Raw genomic sequence first — 18,078 nt, forward strand, 5'->3', positions numbered from 1 at the left:
GCCACTCAATTCCCTTGCATGTTCACATCCATACCATAGCTACAGGTACAAACACATTCTACTCCATTTGGCAATTGGTTGGTAGCATGATTTTACTTGAGGGTGTGCCAGACTTGAGGATGGTGCTGGAGGGCTGCCTATGTTGGATGCACATAGTACACTCTCTATACATGGTTGACACAGGTAGTGTCATTTTTGGCATCCTTTTTACTGTCTGTGTGAGTTAGAGAGAGGTGTCATTCCCTGGGCCCCTACTGTGTCAGTGCATATGCTATGTGTTGCCTCTTTGCCAAGGCCAGGGCATACTGGGCATGCCTCCTTCTGCCTACTGGGGCAGGCTCAGGTTGTTCCTCCTCTGAGTCACTCTGTGCCTGTACAGGCCTTGGCATTGGTGGGGGGCTGTGTGGCCCTGCCCCATGCTGTTCCTGCTGCAGATGTTAACGCAGGATCATACTGTGCAGCATAGCACATACCATAACAATTTGGGTGCATGTAGCTGGTGAATACTGCAAGGCTCCAACAGATGTGTCCAGACACTGGAACCATGACCTGAGCATCCCAAACACATGCTCTATTATATGCCTGGCCTGTGCGTGTGCCTCATTATGGCATTGTTGTTCAGGTGTGTGCTCCAATGGGTACCCAGCATCCCCCACTAGGTGGCTGTAGGTGATGGCCACATTGGCAAATCTGTGGTACAGCTGCATCAGATGCCATATGTGTGAATTGTCATAACTACCAAGGCAGACAGCACACACATTCATTATAATACCCTGGGCATCACATACGACCTGGCAGTTGATGGAGGCCCTACCCTGCTCACCAGGTGGTGCTTTGATGCATACGTGCGTGCAGTCTATAGCACCCACTACCCCAGGGTATTCTGCTATTTGCTGGAAGAGATGCATATTGTTGGTCAACACCTCACATGTGTTGAGGAAATATACATGCTCACTGGCATGTGCTAACATGGCATCCAGGAACTGGTGGAATACTCTGGATACTGATGCCTGCAAGATCCTCATGATATCCCCAGTTGTGCTTTGGGAGGTACCTGTGGCTAGTATACCTAGGCCTACACATACCTTGGTATCCACTGGGATGAGTTTCCCTCGGCCAGTTTGGTGTGTCAGGTGTGGCCGGCGCAGCTCAACAATTTGCTGTAGGAGGTCTCTGTCCACCCTATAGCGCTCCACTATCTCCAGCTCATGTAGCCCCTGGTAGGTTACCCTGGGTCTGTAAACTCTTCTCCATCTCCTCACTGTGGGTTGTTCAGCAGCATTCACATCCTCACCACCTTCAGCGTCTTGCACATATTGTTCTATGTTGCCTGCTGCAGCCCTTCTCATTTTGTAGGTTTGTTTGTTAACATATCCTCGCTTGTATACACCAGTGGTGTAGAGTGTGGAAAAACCAGAAGGGAAGGTGTTTGCTTAGTTTCTAGTAGTGTTCTGGGCTGGGCTGGTTTGCTGTATGTGTAATTGGCTAGTGCTGATACATTTCACCTGCCAGCTAAGCTAGTTCTCCTTAATTATCTTCCTACTGCTGTTTTCCCTTCCCAATCCCTCCCTGTTTAAGCCTGACTACGCGCCATGCAAACAGAGTGCTCAAATGTGCACAGAGCTGCTATTTCCAAGTTTAACTTCCTTTTTCCTCCTGTAAAACCCAGTGAGCGGTGTGCACACCTGCTAACACTTTGTAAAGAGTACTAGGCAGGTTTGGACACACCCCTATCTTAGCTGTGCTAAGCTAGGAGCAATCCCGAGTCACAGGGCTCCAATCCACTTACAATATGCCTGACACCCCCCCCCCATGATGTCACCTATATCCTAGTCTTGCACCCAGCTATTTATACTCTTACACTCTTGGGACCTGCCTCACACCCTGGGGAAATCTGGGATTCACTATCCTTCCCCTCATTTGCATAGGATTGCCTGCTAATGCATAGTTACATGTCTCACACTGAGACTCCCCCCTTAGCAACCACTGGCCAGGTTGTCTTCTGCCTGCCATTGCCTTGCATGGCAGAATACTGATTTTAGTTAGCTCATTTTAAGTTTATTTTCTTATTTTCCTCCTGATCCCATTTGCGCGCCACTGCCCTATGCTTAAACAGCCGAGATCGGCGAAAAAAAAATAAAAGTTGATTTTTTTAAATTTTTTTAAACAGTTTGCAATGCCAGTGGCCTTATACTTGGCCATTGGAATGGTTCCTCAATGATATGCAGCCTTTATTTGGAGCTGTCATAGCTCTGTTTTGGAATTTGCAGAAATGTACTCAGTTACGAACCAAGTACATTTCTGCAGATTGCACTAGTCTTGCACAGACTATTGCAAGCTTCCTGGATTGCAAAATCACCTCATTTGCATGGATTTCTCCTGAAAATTATGTGATTTGCATATCAGGGCTTAGTCCATGCAGGATTAGTGTTGGAGCTCTCATGCACGCCCCTGCCGGCTGTTCCTGGATCGAACAGCAGACATATTGCCTGCGTGAGCTCCTGCACTCATCTTGCACTCCGTGCAAGCTTTTGAGAATCTGGGGGAATGTGTTTTCCTAACTAATTTTATAGAATTTTTTTTTAAAATCAGGCTAAAGAAAGGTCATTATCTGAAGAAGGAGAGTACATATCTGCATTGCTTTATTTATTTAATTCAGATTAAATTAGGATCATGCACTAATTCAAATTTACAAACAGAACAAATAAAATAGTTAGCTATCAATCTGAACTAGCCAAGGGACTGGCATCAGTTGTATTAAAGAAAAGTAATTGAAAGCAGTCTCAGCCAAGAATCAGCTAATCAAAACTTTATGTAATTATTATTTTTTTTTATGTGAAGGGGAAAGTCCCCTGACTTTCCCTTGCTGGCTACTATATCCCTACACTCTTGGCAGTATTATAATTAACTCAAGGGCTGATACTATATGAGCATAAACAGAAAACCCTTTTACAATAACCCAGTTGAAGAAATCACATTTTTATTGGGGGGGGGGGTGGCTAAAGTTCCAATTTTCCAGCTATCAAATAATTTAAGAGTTCATGCCATCAAGATGTTTTATGGCTTGTACTTTATTTATTTATCTTTGTTTACTGGTAAAGTCTGACTGGCATAAAACCCTTTTTCATTGTAGGCCCAGGGAGAAAAGCTGCACATTTAACATCAGGTTTGACCTATACATAAAGTACAGTTACAGGATATCAGAAGGATTACAAAATACAGGTAAGTGTGCATACATGAGAAAAAAATAGCAACAGCTTACATTATTTAGAAACAGCATGTAAATAGTTTGAACATTCATTAAGTATCGACATAGGCTTGTATCTTGATATAGCATTGAAAAAATAGTGTAATATCTGAAATTTCTAGCAATCAATATAATGAAAAGACGAGACAGCTTAACTATGAAAATAGTAGAAATAGGGAAGCCGGTTGATAATGAAATACAGTATGATATATTAGCAGTAGAGCAACTATGAAAATATCATTACATATATGATTAAACAGTGACATAATTAGGAAAGTGAAAATAGTTCGGGCTACTTGAACCGTTATAAGGAGTATTAGTTTTGGATAGATGAGGTGAGAGAGAAATGAAAATGTGACAGAGGGGGGACAGTAAGATAGTGGTTAATCTAATCAGAGATAAGATATTGTAGCAACTTGAAGGTATGTGTCTTGGCTGTCTGTTTTACTTGCTGTGGGGCATAGTTCCAATTTTTAGTGACTTAGCGGGAGTGTAGAGAAACCTCAGATGAGTTGTGTGTTTTAGACATGGAGAGAAGTGATATGTTACTTGACTGTAGTAATCTAGAACTGGAGTATGGTTGGAGCATATTTTTCAATATTGGGTGTTTTTTAGAGAAATGAATTAAGTTGTGGACTATCTTGAGTTATGAGTATATAAGGTAGTGGGGAAGTTCTAGAGAGTATAAATTTCTAAGGGCTATGCAGTGGTGGGTTTTTAATGGGGTATTTGCTGCAAATTTGTCTATTTTGTTGTAGCCCCTGTCAAGTTTATTTTTAAGGGAGGTACTGAGATTTATAAAGATGGGGGATGCATATAGTAGGGAAGAAAGTAGGTAGGCAGTGGCTATGGATTTTCTTGCAGACCTTTTTAGAAAATGTTTTGTTCTGTGCAGTGATACTCGTTTCCAGTGGGTCTTTTTGATGGCCTGGAGCAGGTATTGGTAATATTTAAGTTAGATGCCAAATAAGACTTTGAGTAGCTTCATTTGTGGTATGCATTGAGTTTTTATGTTGTTAGATGGCAGGATCTGGAATATGTGTTTTTGTTCTATTCGATTTTTTGGGGTAAAGAGCATTAGTTTTGTATTTTCAGGGTTGAGGAGTATATTTGCTTAGGTGAGCCAGGATTTGGTGGATAGGAAAACTGCTGAGCAATATCTTGCAGGACATGTAATGATTGTGCAGAGCAGATGAGTACTGTAACATCTGCATAATGAATATGTCGCCTGTTGAAAACCAGCATAAAAATTGTTGATAAATATGTTAAAAAAGACAGGCCAAAGTATTAAACTTTGGGAACCCCTAATTTAACTGGCAGGAATGTTGAGAGGTCTTTTTTACACTTAACTGCTTGTTACATATTTAAGAGATAACAAAACAACCAAGTTAGAACTGACTGGTTTAGACCAAGAGATGCTAGACCATTTACTAGGTTCTGACACATTCTAATCTAGTTAAATACTAACAACTGAAAAATCCATGTGACCCCACACAACCAATACAAACTTACATAATAGTTTTAAATAAACCTAACCTTATTACCTAAAAAAAATCTTAATAAAAATGTTAAATATCTTACAACAACCCTAAATGCTGTAAAAAACAGTGTATAATTAAACACACTGTAAAATTATAAAAATGCTTGTTATTAACTAGCAGCATATAACACTTTAAGCTTGAGAATACTACTAATGGAGACATGTTCATTAATACTAGGGAATATGTTTGCATTACACATATGTTGCCACCATAATTCATGTATCTCCACTAATTCTTCCCAAGGTCCCCCTCTTTTGTTCTTTGCCACTTTCTCTAATACAAAAAATTAAAAATTATGGTCCATGTTACTAAAAATATGTTTGAATAACACATTATTCATATTCAGATTTTTAATATCTAAATTATGTTGATATATTCTTTCCCCCTGAAGTGCCTAATAGTTTTAACAATATAAAAAACACAGCATTGTTGACACTGTGCTGCATCCCCCTCAGTCTGGCAATTATAATATTCTTTAGAAAAGATGTTGTATTTATTAATCTTAAATCTGTTACCCTCCAGCATATATTTACACTGTCTACACTATCCACATTTATAGGTACCCGATCTCCTGTGATTAAGCTGGACCTTACCTTTATCCATCTTGTCAAACATATCATTGAAAGATAAACCTTTACAGAACACAATTGTTGTTTTCATCCCTAAACTATTTGTTATATATCCTGCTCCAGGATATGCCAATTCCTAATTATAATCTTTCTTATCGCTTCACAATCCCCAGTATAGGTAGTGATAAAAGCTCTACCAAACCTATTGACCCTGCTCTCACTATCTTTTACTGATTTATTCAAAACCCCATCTACCAACAAAGGAGTACATGTACCTACCTGTCTCTTAATTTTAACTTCATTGTGTATTACTGACACTAGGTCTGACGGATACGCTCTCCTATAAAACATTTGGGAAAGTGTTTCACATTCAGCCTCAAATGTTTCATCCATCAGCACCATTCGTGCCAATCTGATAAATTGTCCTTTTACTACTCCCTTCTTTTGATGGTAGGCATTTTTAAATTTACTTTTACAGTAGATGAAAACACCATACACTAGTTAGATGTGAATTTAAGTAGTAATAGGGATTTAGGTTTATTTAGTACCACTATTTCTAAGAAACCAACCTATTCTAATGGATTATTACATTTTTCCAGTAATCATCCATACCATCAAAAGAAGGGAGTAGTAAATGGACAATTTATCAGATTGGCACAAATGGTGCTGATGGATGAAACATTTGAGTCTGAATGTGAAACACCTTCCCAAATGTTATATAGGAGAGTGTATCTGTCAGACCTAGTGTCAGTAATATACACTGAAGCTAAAACTAAGAGACAGGTAGGTACATGTACTCCCTTGTTGGTAGATGGGGTTTTGAATAAATCAGTAAAAGATAGTGAGAGCAGGATCAATAGGTTTGGTAGAGCTTTTATCACTACCTATACTGGGGATTGTGAAGCGGTAAGAAATATTATAACTAGGAATTGACATATCCTGGAGCAGGATAAAGATATACCAAATAGTTTAGGGATGAAAACAACAATTGTGTTCTGTAAAGGTTGATCTTTCAACAATATGTTTGACAAGATGGATACAGGTAGGGTCCAGTTTAATCACAGGACATCGGGTACCTATAAATGTGGGTACTGTAAACAATGTAAATATATAATGGAGGGTAACAGATTTAAGATTAATAAATACATCTATTCTAAAGAATATTATAATTGCCAAGAAGAGGGTGTTAGATACACAGCATAGTGTCAACAATGCTGTGTTTTTTATATTGGTAAAACTATTAGACACTTCAGGGAAAGAATATACCAACATAATTTAGATATTAAAAATTTTAATATGAATAATGCGTTATTTAAACATATTTTTAGTAATGTGGACCATAATTTTAAATTTTTTTGTATTAGAAAAAGTGGCAAGGGACAAAAGAGGGGGACCTTGGGAAGAATTAGTGGAGATACATGAATTATGGTGGCAACTTAAGTGTAATGCAACCGTATTCCCTGGTATTAATGAACATGTCTCCATTAGTAGTATTCTCAAGCTTAAATTGTTATATGCTGCTAGTTAATAACAAGCATTTTTATAATTTTACAGTGTGTTTAATTATACACTGTTTTATAGTATTTAGGGTTGTTGTAAGATATTTAACATTTTTATTAAGATTTTTTAGGTAATAAGTTTAGGTTAATTTAAAACTATTATGTAAGTTTGTATTGGTTGTGTAGGGTTCCATGGGTTTTCCAATTGCTACTATTTAACTAGATTAGAATGTGTGTGTAATTTAAACTCTGAAGACGTCTTGTGTTATATACATACAAAAGTGCTTAGTTGTGGAATAAATTTTTTAATATACTGAAATTCTCCCTGTGGTGTTTGTTCCTTGGAGTACTAGTGGAATGCATTTGTATTTGCTGGTGGTTCTTAGTTTTAGAGTTATACTGGTGAAATAGAAAGCCTATTTATATAATGGCATTTAGAAAAAGTGGGTTTCTCTAAATGAATAGTATTAGTTTTCTACTTCTTTGCAATGCCTTCTTAATTGTAGTCAAAATTTGTAGAAAGTCAATTTCCTTTTTATGTCACATCCTACTTCCCTATAGTGACAACTAAAATACTTGAAGAGAAAGGTTAATCTTTCAGGTCAGATGTCTTGAATGACTTGACTGAATAATGCCAGATAAGGTTTCAATTAGTAGTATGAAGAGCATATGCGATCCTTGGAGCCTCTCTTTTTGGAACAACATCTCCAGCATCACCCGACTGAATTATGAAATATTCTGCTATTTTTAATGGATATAACAAATATCATTGAAAGCCTTACCAACCCTAAGGTGTCTTTGCTGGAGAACATGCATCCTAGTGCATTAGTAAAGTGATGTCTTTTATGCTGTTCACTGTAATGTGTTTTAGTTGGTCCCCTTACATAGTTCAAGTCCTATCCTTCCCTAACTGCTCTGCAGTGTTAAAGAGCTAGTCTGGACTGGAGTAGTACTTCATACCTGACCAGGGTACATCAGAGCGATTACTTATGATCATACCCGTCAAGATCTTCGTTGAGGAATTCTGAACAAAGTCAAAAATAACAGGGATGTGGAAAAAAGACAACAATTAGGGGCAATCTTTAAATATTTCTCCAGTTCACCTAAAAAGTTATGAGAAGAACATGTTTTGCATCAGCATGTATTTTCAGAACAATAAGAAATATGTAACTGTAAGGACTGACATTATTAATGGATTATAAACCTCAGTGATGTACCAGAGAATCAAACATTTTACAAGAGACAAAGCGAACATATGAGGTAAAACTGAAGACTTTCTGCAAAAGTCTGGGCAGTTAAGAGGTACACTGAAGATGCTGCATAGGTGGGTCTGTTCAGATCTTTTCACCAAGGCATTCAAAAGTGGCACAAAGCCATACACATATGCAAATCTATGGAGGCAGAACAATCAGATACACTAACACTAAGCTGGGAAGACAATTAACAGAAGCACATTTGCATTATGGCCACTCACTATAAGCAGTATCTTGTAACAGGAGGTGTGTGTGTGGGGTGCAGGAAGAGACTCGTGTATGCCATCACATTTTTGAAGTGTAGCTGGTCATAATTCTCTGCATTTTAATTTTAACTTTTTGGACTGAAGATGGTACAGGGTAACACCTGTTGATATTTGTCTGCACCAAGTTTTGGACAAGGTTCAAATATATCTAAATGAGTTAGATTTTAGTGCTACATTTAACATCATCAGGGTGGTAGGTTTATGAATCTGAAATATCTCTTCTACTGGTATTAATACATAGTAGGTAAAGGTCTTATGAAGAGCAAAACTATTCAACCAGGGGTGTTTATTTGGTTCAAGAAATTTGTAGATTATCTTAAAACAATCCATATATACAATGAGTTTGTTGTTTCCATTTGTTAATTTCTTCTACTAAGCTACACCATTCCATAATGGTTGGCGTTGGTTTTCCCAGCATCACTGCCTTTAATGTATTTACAGTATGAAATATCTGGAAAACTTACATATCTGGTCATGCCTCAGAAAGGAGCATCATTATTAGAACTATGTAGTCAACAAATAAATAAAACAGATGTAAACTGACTCAAGTAATAAATGAAGATCAGAAACTGGTAGATTTCTCTTAGCAGTACATTTTCTTTGACATTTACATTTATTGCAACATGTCATGCAAATAAAATGTGTGTGTGTGTGTGTGTGTGTGTGTGTGTGTGTGTGTGTGTGTGTGTGTGTGTGTGTATATATATATATATATATACATGTATATATATATATATATATATATATATATATATATATATATATATATATATATATATATATATATATATATGTATATATATATATATATATATATATGTGTGTGTGTGTGTGTGTGTGGATTCTTATCACTTCATTGAAAGACCATTTCACTGACACCCATTTCACTGAGACCAAATCACCTAAAGTTCACTTCACCTAAAACTCATTTCACCTAAAATTAATTTCACTGACAAGTAGTACTCTAAGGCAAGTCAAAAGTATATGTCATTTTCCCCATTGTAGTGCAATCCTGATGTTAGTATATATATAGTTGGGGGTGTCTGCGGGTCACAGCCCCCCACCTAGTTGGGTTTTACCAAATAATGTAAACCAAAACCAGACAACAGAAAACCAAATTAAGTGGGGGGCTATGCCCTCCACACTTTGCCAATGTGGGGGGCTATGCCCCCCAAACCCCCCAACTATATATACTAACACCAGGATTGCACTACAGTGGGGAAAAGGACATATACCTTTGACTTGCCTTAAAGTTCTACTTGTCAGTGAAATGAGTTTTAGGTGAAATGAACTTTAGTTGATTTGGTCACAGTGAAATGGGTGTCAGTGAAATTGTCTTTCAGTGAAGTGATACGAATCCATATATACATATATATATATATATATATATATATATATATATATATATATATATATATATATATACACACACACACACACACACACACATACATATATATATATATATATATATATATATATATATATATATATATAAATTCCAAAACAAACCCCCCTTTAAAAAAAAGCAACAATTTAAATGCTTCTGCAGGGGGACAAGCCCCCCCGCACCCCCCCCACCCTCGCTTCTTAGATATTCCAACTCTGAGATTGCACTACAGCAAGGAAAAGGGAAATCTCCTATTCCACACTGTATACAGATCTCCATTCACAATGTCGGGATTCCAAAGGTTCAGTCATATGTTCTCAGTCATGTGAAATTCGCTCTTTCAGGATTTCGGCATTGTGAAGTGTTTCCATACATATATATATATATATATATATATATATATATATATATATACACACATACATACATACACGCACACATATGCATTTTATTCCTTTCCTAACAATATTTTTTTATCGTGCCTAACAAGTAAATGCAAGTAGAGGTGGACGAGATAAATATACTCTTTTCTTCCCATGTACATAACTAGTCTTGGCACTACTTGGCTTTCATCAGTTGCAGTTGATGACCAAGACTATAGTTAGCATGACATTCCCACCTGCAGGACGGGTACTGACAGCAGTGCAAGCTTACGGCCTTGTGACATTAAAAGTGGATGAAGCCACCTGTTCATTTTTAAGTTACTAAATATGCAGGTGTTCCCAGAAGTATACATGTCCAAACTTTGATAAGGCCTTATTAACCTACCTTAGTGGAACAGCCAACAACATCCTAGGCATTGTTGTTTACAATCTAAACCCAGTCTGTTAGTGTGGCAGTTTCAAATGATAGAAATCAGTTACATCTGAGCTGCTAGATTTGTGTCAGTTGACTGACAGTCAATTTATCAAAAAAGGCAGTTCACCCAGAGAGTACTACATTCTTTATAAACAGCTTATTTTGGGGGAGATGCAGCCCCCATTCACATAATAGAAGGATCATTACCCACAGACCTAAAATAATCAACACTGTGGTCACTGCACCTTGAAGAAAGGACAGCATTCTGAGTCCAGTGACCTCCTTCAATGAACATGTGCTTTAGATAGCTGCTATTATTTGAATGTTTGGCCATTGTACAGCTGGTAGAATAACCTTCAAGTTACATTGCTTGAGCATTTTTCACAACAGGCAGAACAAATAGCAGTCCAGTCCTGCATGTGTTTTTGTAATGGAAAAGTCAGCTTGCTGTTTTATGATTAGCAGACTTAATTAAATTCAGCCGTGATGCTCTCCATTTTGGTCTGTTATCCTTGCAGTTCTTTTTTTATCTCTGTCATATTTTATAGGGTTTATTTCTGTTTGTTGAAAGCTCATTTTTTCAAAAGACAGAAATACGATCCCATTTATGCAAAAGTGCACTTTCGCGAATACTGTTTCACTGAACCAGTAATAAACACATAAAAGAAACACTGCATCACTAAAGCACGCTACAGTGGGGATAAGGTAATATACCTGTTTTCCCACTGTAGTGCGATCTTGGAGCTAGTATATATAAAATAGTGAGGGTGTGGGGGTTTGACCCCTGCAAAACTGCCTTTGTAGTGTTTCTTTTTTGTGTTTATTACTGGTTTGTTGAACCGGTATTCACAAAAGCGCACTTTCGTTTAAGTGCACTTTCGTGTAAATGGGGTCGTACTTCTGTTTTTCAAAAGAACGAGCTTTTGACAAACAGAAGTAGACCTGTTTTATAACATGTACTATGTAAGTATTGACAGTGATGATGTTTTATGCTTTGTAAGAATGGTTTATTCAAAGCTAATCACCCACATTTACTTTTGGTACTTTTCAAAATGATTAGTGAACACTTGTGAGTAAGAATCTCATTTTTCATTTAAGCTCATAATTTATTTTGTTTTAGCTTCACTGATTTTCTGTCATTTCTTTACAGAAAATGAATTCTGATGGCAGCAGAACTAGTGATGGTGGTCCAAGCAACTCAGATACGAGGAGCATAAAATCTAGACTTAGGTCATATTCCATGCGAAGTCTAACTCCTGCCACATATGAAAATTCTAATGTGGCTATTTATGAGGTAAAACCACAATCTAATCAGTAGCAGCTAAGCATACCAATGCAAACGTTGTGACTAAGGAATGTAGTATTTTAAATAAGATGCTAAACTGGATAGTATTTGGTTGTTCAGATTGTGGATTTAAGAATGCAAGCTCCAGCAAAATGTTTTAGAAATTAGGTCACAGAATAAAGCAAGCATGAACACTTATATGTTTGTGTTTCATAACATAATCTTGTTAGTTTGCATAGTGCCATGGAGCACAGATTCCCTCTTATCTGCTCTTCTGTTACATGAAAACTTGTACTGGCCATACAGAAAGTCTGCATTGTGATAATGCTGGAAGGTATGACTAACTGAATCCGAGGTGTGTGGGGCAGTTGTATATAAAGAGCCTCCCATATGAGAAAAGAGCATTCTGTTCACATGAAATATTCCAGTAGTCTACATCATGAATCTGAAATAACCACATGTTCCAATCTGTTGGAAGTATTGTCTTAAAAGTATGTTATCTTCCAGTAAAATCACAATGTTGGAGACAGGCTGCTTCTTAAATATGCACAAATTCATGTTGAAATCACAGTGCTTTTCACTTTAAATTGTTGTTTTTATGTAACTTGGAATACGTGATTCTGAGAGGATATGAAGCCAGTAAATAAAACCAGCAGTTCTGGAATTATCTCCAATGGGCAACAAGAATATTGTCCATAGTAAAACCTCTTAATAAAATATGCAACATTACTACAGCCTATTTCATCATAAAATACATCTCAAATTTATGGTCATGATATATTCATAAGGCATATCTATAAACCTTATTTAAATTCCATGTCATTACCTTAAGTTTGTATTTGCTCACAGACATCAGAAATTACTTCTTTACTGAACTGTATTAAATATATCTTTGAGTCAGGAGCATTCAAACCACCCATTTCCTTTTAAAGTGTTATCTTTTTCCAGGAAACTTCATTTACTGCCACCCCCCCCCCCCAAAAAAAAAAAAAACTCTTGTCCTATTTCTACTTGCCCAGTAATACCTGGGATAGATAATATATTAGCAAAGGTAGGAACAAATAAGCTGCCTGAACTCTCTGGCTTAGTTCCAGCTCATCCATTTTTTTTTTGTCTATGAATATCTTTTTTTCAACTTTTCCTTAATTCTCCCTGTTTTGCCAATGAATTATTTCAAAGAACTACTCATGTAAATACCAAGATATTTAATATACTCATTCTTTTTTTTTTTTTTTTTTTTTTACAAGAAACATCTTTATTAAATGATCACGTATGACATAGGCCATCATGCATTTATATAAATGACAACAGACCATAGTGACATAATTTTAGTTGCAAACATTATACATCACTTATAATCCATCCAGTCATTGTCAGTCAAACATTACACCGCTCATTTAAATCCTGCCTTCTTTTAAACTTCTTTCCTCCTCTGCATGTGTTGTAGGCACAATTCCTATTTTTTCTATGTAATTTGCTCCTACCCTTTTCTAAAGATCCCATTTCCAGTTCTTTTATTTCTGTTACTATATTAATTATTTCTAGTAAAGTTGGTTAAAACATTGATTTCCATTTTTTAGTAATTGCTTTTTTGGCAGCCACCATAATTAGACTCAGCAAGGCCTTACTATGTGCAGGCAATTCTGATTCTGTATCATAGCTCAAAAAATCATTTCCTTAGTTACTCCAATTTGCTCACCCAGTATCTCTGACAGAACAGTCTGCAAGGAATTTCAAGTCTGCCAACTCATTACACTCCCAGAAAATATGTTCCCAAGTACAACTTTCTTCCCTATCACACCTCCAACATTTGCTGTTTACCTGAGAAAAAATTCTTTGGAGTCTACTTGGGGTATAAAAATACCTATGTAAACATTTCCAAGGAAAGATCCTGAATTTTCTAGACTTTGTTGCATATTTGGGAGACATCCATATATCCCCCTATTGTTTCTTTGTGAATTGCTTATTTAGTCTCTCTTCTCTAAGCCTTTCTGACCTCCTCTGACTGATTCTTATAGTTATCATGCAATATTTTGTATACTTTGCTAATTATTCCTTTTCTAACACAGCAGCTTCTATTATACATTCTACTAAAAACTTTACTAGAGCTGGTCTTTTGCTTAGGATCCCCCTATTTCTTTCTTTTTGCCTGTACTCTGATAACAATCCTTGATAGGGAAAGCAATCTCTAGCCTGCAGTTCAAATACATTTTTGTCCTCTTCCCATTCTATTCCCTTTCCCTCACTAATTATTTCCTCCCAATACCTTGGTTTTTTTGCAAGTTTTTTTCCAATAAATTCTAGACCCCTCTTGCCTACTGTCTGTATCCCTAATTGCAATCATTCTTATCAGCAGAATCTCCTTTCTCCAGTCCCATGCTGACTTCGTTCTTAGAATACTTTCTGCTACTTTATGAATATAATATTCTGCATGGCTACTGTTATTCTCCTTAACGATCTGCAATGAAAATCCCAGTCTCTCCCTGTTTTCTTGAGCCCCCCCCCACTGTTTCATCATCATCCCTTTTCTCTTTGAATTATAGGTTTCTGCTTATGATATGTGCAGGAGCCTTAACTGTACAGCTCTGAAATACCCATTAAATTAGGTAATCCCAAACTGACTTGTTCAACTGGAAAAATCAACTTATCCCACTTGACTCTTGTCATCTTCGCCTCCCAGATAAAATCATTCATCTCTTCATTAATCACCTGTTTAGTCTGTTCCCACATATCCTTAGCTGCCACAGCAGAATCCTTTTAAATCCATCTTACTAAGTATTTCATTTTATCATGTTCCCATAAATATGGATATTGCTCATCCAAGTTGTGTGTGGGTACATATTGCTTTTATTGTAGCTTCATTCATTTTGTATCCCAAAAAGATTTGGAACTGCCTCAAAATGTTCTACAACACTTAAATGTCCTTTTTTTGTTTTATTAGATATACAATAGTAAAATTTGCAAATAGCTCCAGCTTTTCTTGACTACATACCCATTATAACTTTGAATTTTTGAGTCTATTATTCTATTTGCCAATAGTTCTAAATATAGTACAAATAACAAAGGGGAAAGAGAAAGCTCTTGCCTGGTTCCTCTGTTCAAACAGAAATTATCAGAAAGGAACTTACCCACTTTAATTTTCACCTCTGATCCATCATATCATCCTAATCAACCTTATAATTTATCAGGGAATGCAAATGCTTCCATTGCCCTGCTCATAAACTTCCAGCATACTCTGTCAAATGCTTTCTCTGCTTCAAGACCCACCAACAACAGTGGTATTTTCTTATGTTCACCTTCTGTCTGGATCATCAATGTTCTGTTAATGTTGTCAGATAATTGCTTATCCTCTGTAAAATCACATTGATCCATATCTATCAATGTTGGCATCATCTTTGCCATTATTTTAGCATTTACAGACAAGCACTTCAAAATCATGGACCTGTATGAAGCTCTTTAGGTATTATAGTCACAATTGCTTTCTTCCAGGATGTTGGTGCTTCTCCTCCTCATAAATATGGTTAAACAAAACTTTACTGATCTTTATCACTTTTTTCTCTCCTAGCATCCAAACTTCCACAAGAATACCATCTATTCATGGGGACTTTTCTCTGGATTGCTTATATATCACCATTTTTACCTCAACTCCTCCTATCCTAACTGTTAGTAATTGAGCCTCATCTTCCTCTAACCTTGGCATATTTAATTCTTCTATAAACATTTTCATTTGTACCTTTTCTTGAACTCCACATTTTCTGCTTTATACAGACTTTCACAAAATTTCAGAAATATTTCTAGTACCTGTATAGGATCCCTTGTTAGCTTCAATGTTATAGGCTCCTAAAACTTGGTGACAACCCTTTCTACCTTCTGTTGCCTGAGATATTACACTAAAAGTTTTTGTGCTCTGCTGTTATTATCAAAAAACATTTGCTTAACAGCAATCTTTCTAAACTCATGTATATTATCAAGGTAATCCTTTATTTTCTGCTTAGCATTCTGCAATTGCTCCTGTTCTTGTTCTGAGAGATTCCCCCTATTCAGCAATACTTTAACATTTGTCAGTCCCTCTTAATAATTATTTTTACTTCTTAACTTTTCCACCCTATTTTTAGTCTAGTTTAATTTTATCCCAATCCCTAGCTATATTTTCAGAAGAATAATTTCTATAACACATTCCTTAAATTCCTCTCTTTTCAAGAGATAGGTGGGAAAGTGCCAGTGTCTCATTTTTATTTCATTCTCCTGCATTTTATTTTAGTTATTATTGGCACGTAATCTGAAATAGTTATTGGATACATATCAAAACTTTCAATTAAATGCACATATTCCTGTGAAATGGAAGTAATGTCTATTTTTCTTTCATGGGGAATAATATGTAAATTCACTCTGAACTCCTACTATTGAAGTCACATCTTCCATGCCAGATATTTGCATACATTTCTTCACTGCCCTCCTTTGTGATATGTTCCCTCCTGGGCCCCCCAGACACATTAGCTACTGCTAATTAGTTGTTGACTCTCCAATAATATTCCTACTACAAAATCATAACTTTTACTTCAGAGTTGTACCTAACTGTAGAGACAAAGCCTGATCTTTTCTGCTATAGTCTCATTTGTTTTACCATTACAGAACAGGTCTTCCTTAATTAAATAAAGAATGCTACTGTAACTTGGGCAAGGACTGGTTGTCATAGACATAGTGTAGCCTGAAATTGGATCACTCACCTTTTCTGACCTTCCTGATTGTTTTTCACTCGCTCCCCACCACTGTCATGAGTCTGCCTGCTCCATTCTGCCTGAGTGGTCACTCTGTTCCTCTATTCTACACGCATTTCCCACCACCTCCAGCTAGTCCTACATTTATTTTAACCTAACCACACCTACCACTATAGATTTTCCAATCACTAACCTTAACACCCACCCACCCACACACTGCTCACTCATACCTTCTTGCTCATTAACCATTTATACTACTTCCTCTAGCTCCTACCAACCATTCAACTACTACTTAACCTCATCTCATTTCATTCTACTTCATTCACCTTACTTGAAACTCCAACTTAACCACACACCACCTTGCCTTTCCCCATAAACTAGCATCCCTCTACAATATTGCTCTTCCATACTTGTCCTAATTCTTCTCTTCCTGGCCTCTAATGTAACATCCTATCACAAACGATTAGTTACAACCTTCTCCTCACCTACTATTTCACTTCCCTTCCCACCCCATACTAAATTCATACACTTTGACATAGCACTGAACCTCTTTACCACCACCAATATGGAATTTTTCACATACAGGTATGCAGACCAACTACTTCATAAATATACTAAACTAACACTCAAACCCACTACTACATTCAATATCGTACCTCAAACTTAGAGGTGATATCCATCCAATTCTGGGCCCCAAAATTAATCAACAAGGACCAATCACACCAGCCCTTCCACATACTCATATTACTACTAATCCACTTCATAAAAAATCTGACCTTTGACTTCTAAACATGAATCTCAGGAGCCTATCAAATAAAATACACAAATTCCACTCTCCTCTCCTCTCTCACTCTACTCCCCAGATATAGCATGGTTAACTGAAACCTGGCTAAAACCTGAGATAAGCAACAATGAAATTCTAATCCCAGGCTACATCATCCACAGACTGGACAGAATAAATAAACATGGTGGAGGCATTATTTATAAAAACACACAGAAACTAGAATGCTTAGAACCAAACCTGCCAGGATTCAATAATGCAGGGATATTATTTAGTCTACTCAAAATAAATCCCAACAAATACATAACTATTGTAGCAATTTACATTCTTCCTGGAAAAACCCCACCATAATAGTGGACTTCCTCCACTGGTCATCCTTAACATTTCTTCAGGAAACCATAATAATGGAGAACTTTAATATAGACTGGTTAACTTGCACCTCAGATAACCCCTCAAACTTCATCAACTTGTACAGATTCTCCCAGTTAAAACAATGCCCAACTGGAGTCAACAAAATCACTAATAGAAAGTCAGTCCTAGACTGGGTTTTAACCAAAAAATCCTCACTTGCCTACCAGTTGCCTCCCCGATAGCATTAGTGACCAGCTTCCTGCTCAGACATTTACACCCTTCCAAAATAATATATATAGGCAAATTCGCAACAGAAAAAACATTTTCACCTCAAACATCTATATCCACCCTCCAGCATTGTGACTGGACCCCATTAACAT

General features: G+C 36.8%; 1 protein-coding gene across 1 annotated transcript in view; it reads left to right on the top strand.

Annotated features, from left to right (window-relative positions):
• GUCY2F (guanylate cyclase 2F, retinal) overlaps positions 1-18,078 on the top strand; it is a 571,373-nt gene that overhangs the window by 239,588 nt on the left and 313,707 nt on the right. Inside the window, exon 6 of the mRNA XM_044057284.1 lies at positions 11,714-11,857. Within this exon, the coding sequence (XP_043913219.1) occupies positions 11,714-11,857 (144 nt within the window). The remainder of the gene's footprint in view (positions 1-11,713; positions 11,858-18,078) is intronic.

The sequence above is a fragment of the Protopterus annectens genome, chromosome 15.part0, assembly GCF_019279795.1.
Source record: "Protopterus annectens isolate FY-2018-M chromosome 15.part0, PAN1.0, whole genome shotgun sequence".
In the NCBI taxonomy this organism is placed as follows: Eukaryota; Metazoa; Chordata; order Ceratodontiformes; family Protopteridae; genus Protopterus; species Protopterus annectens.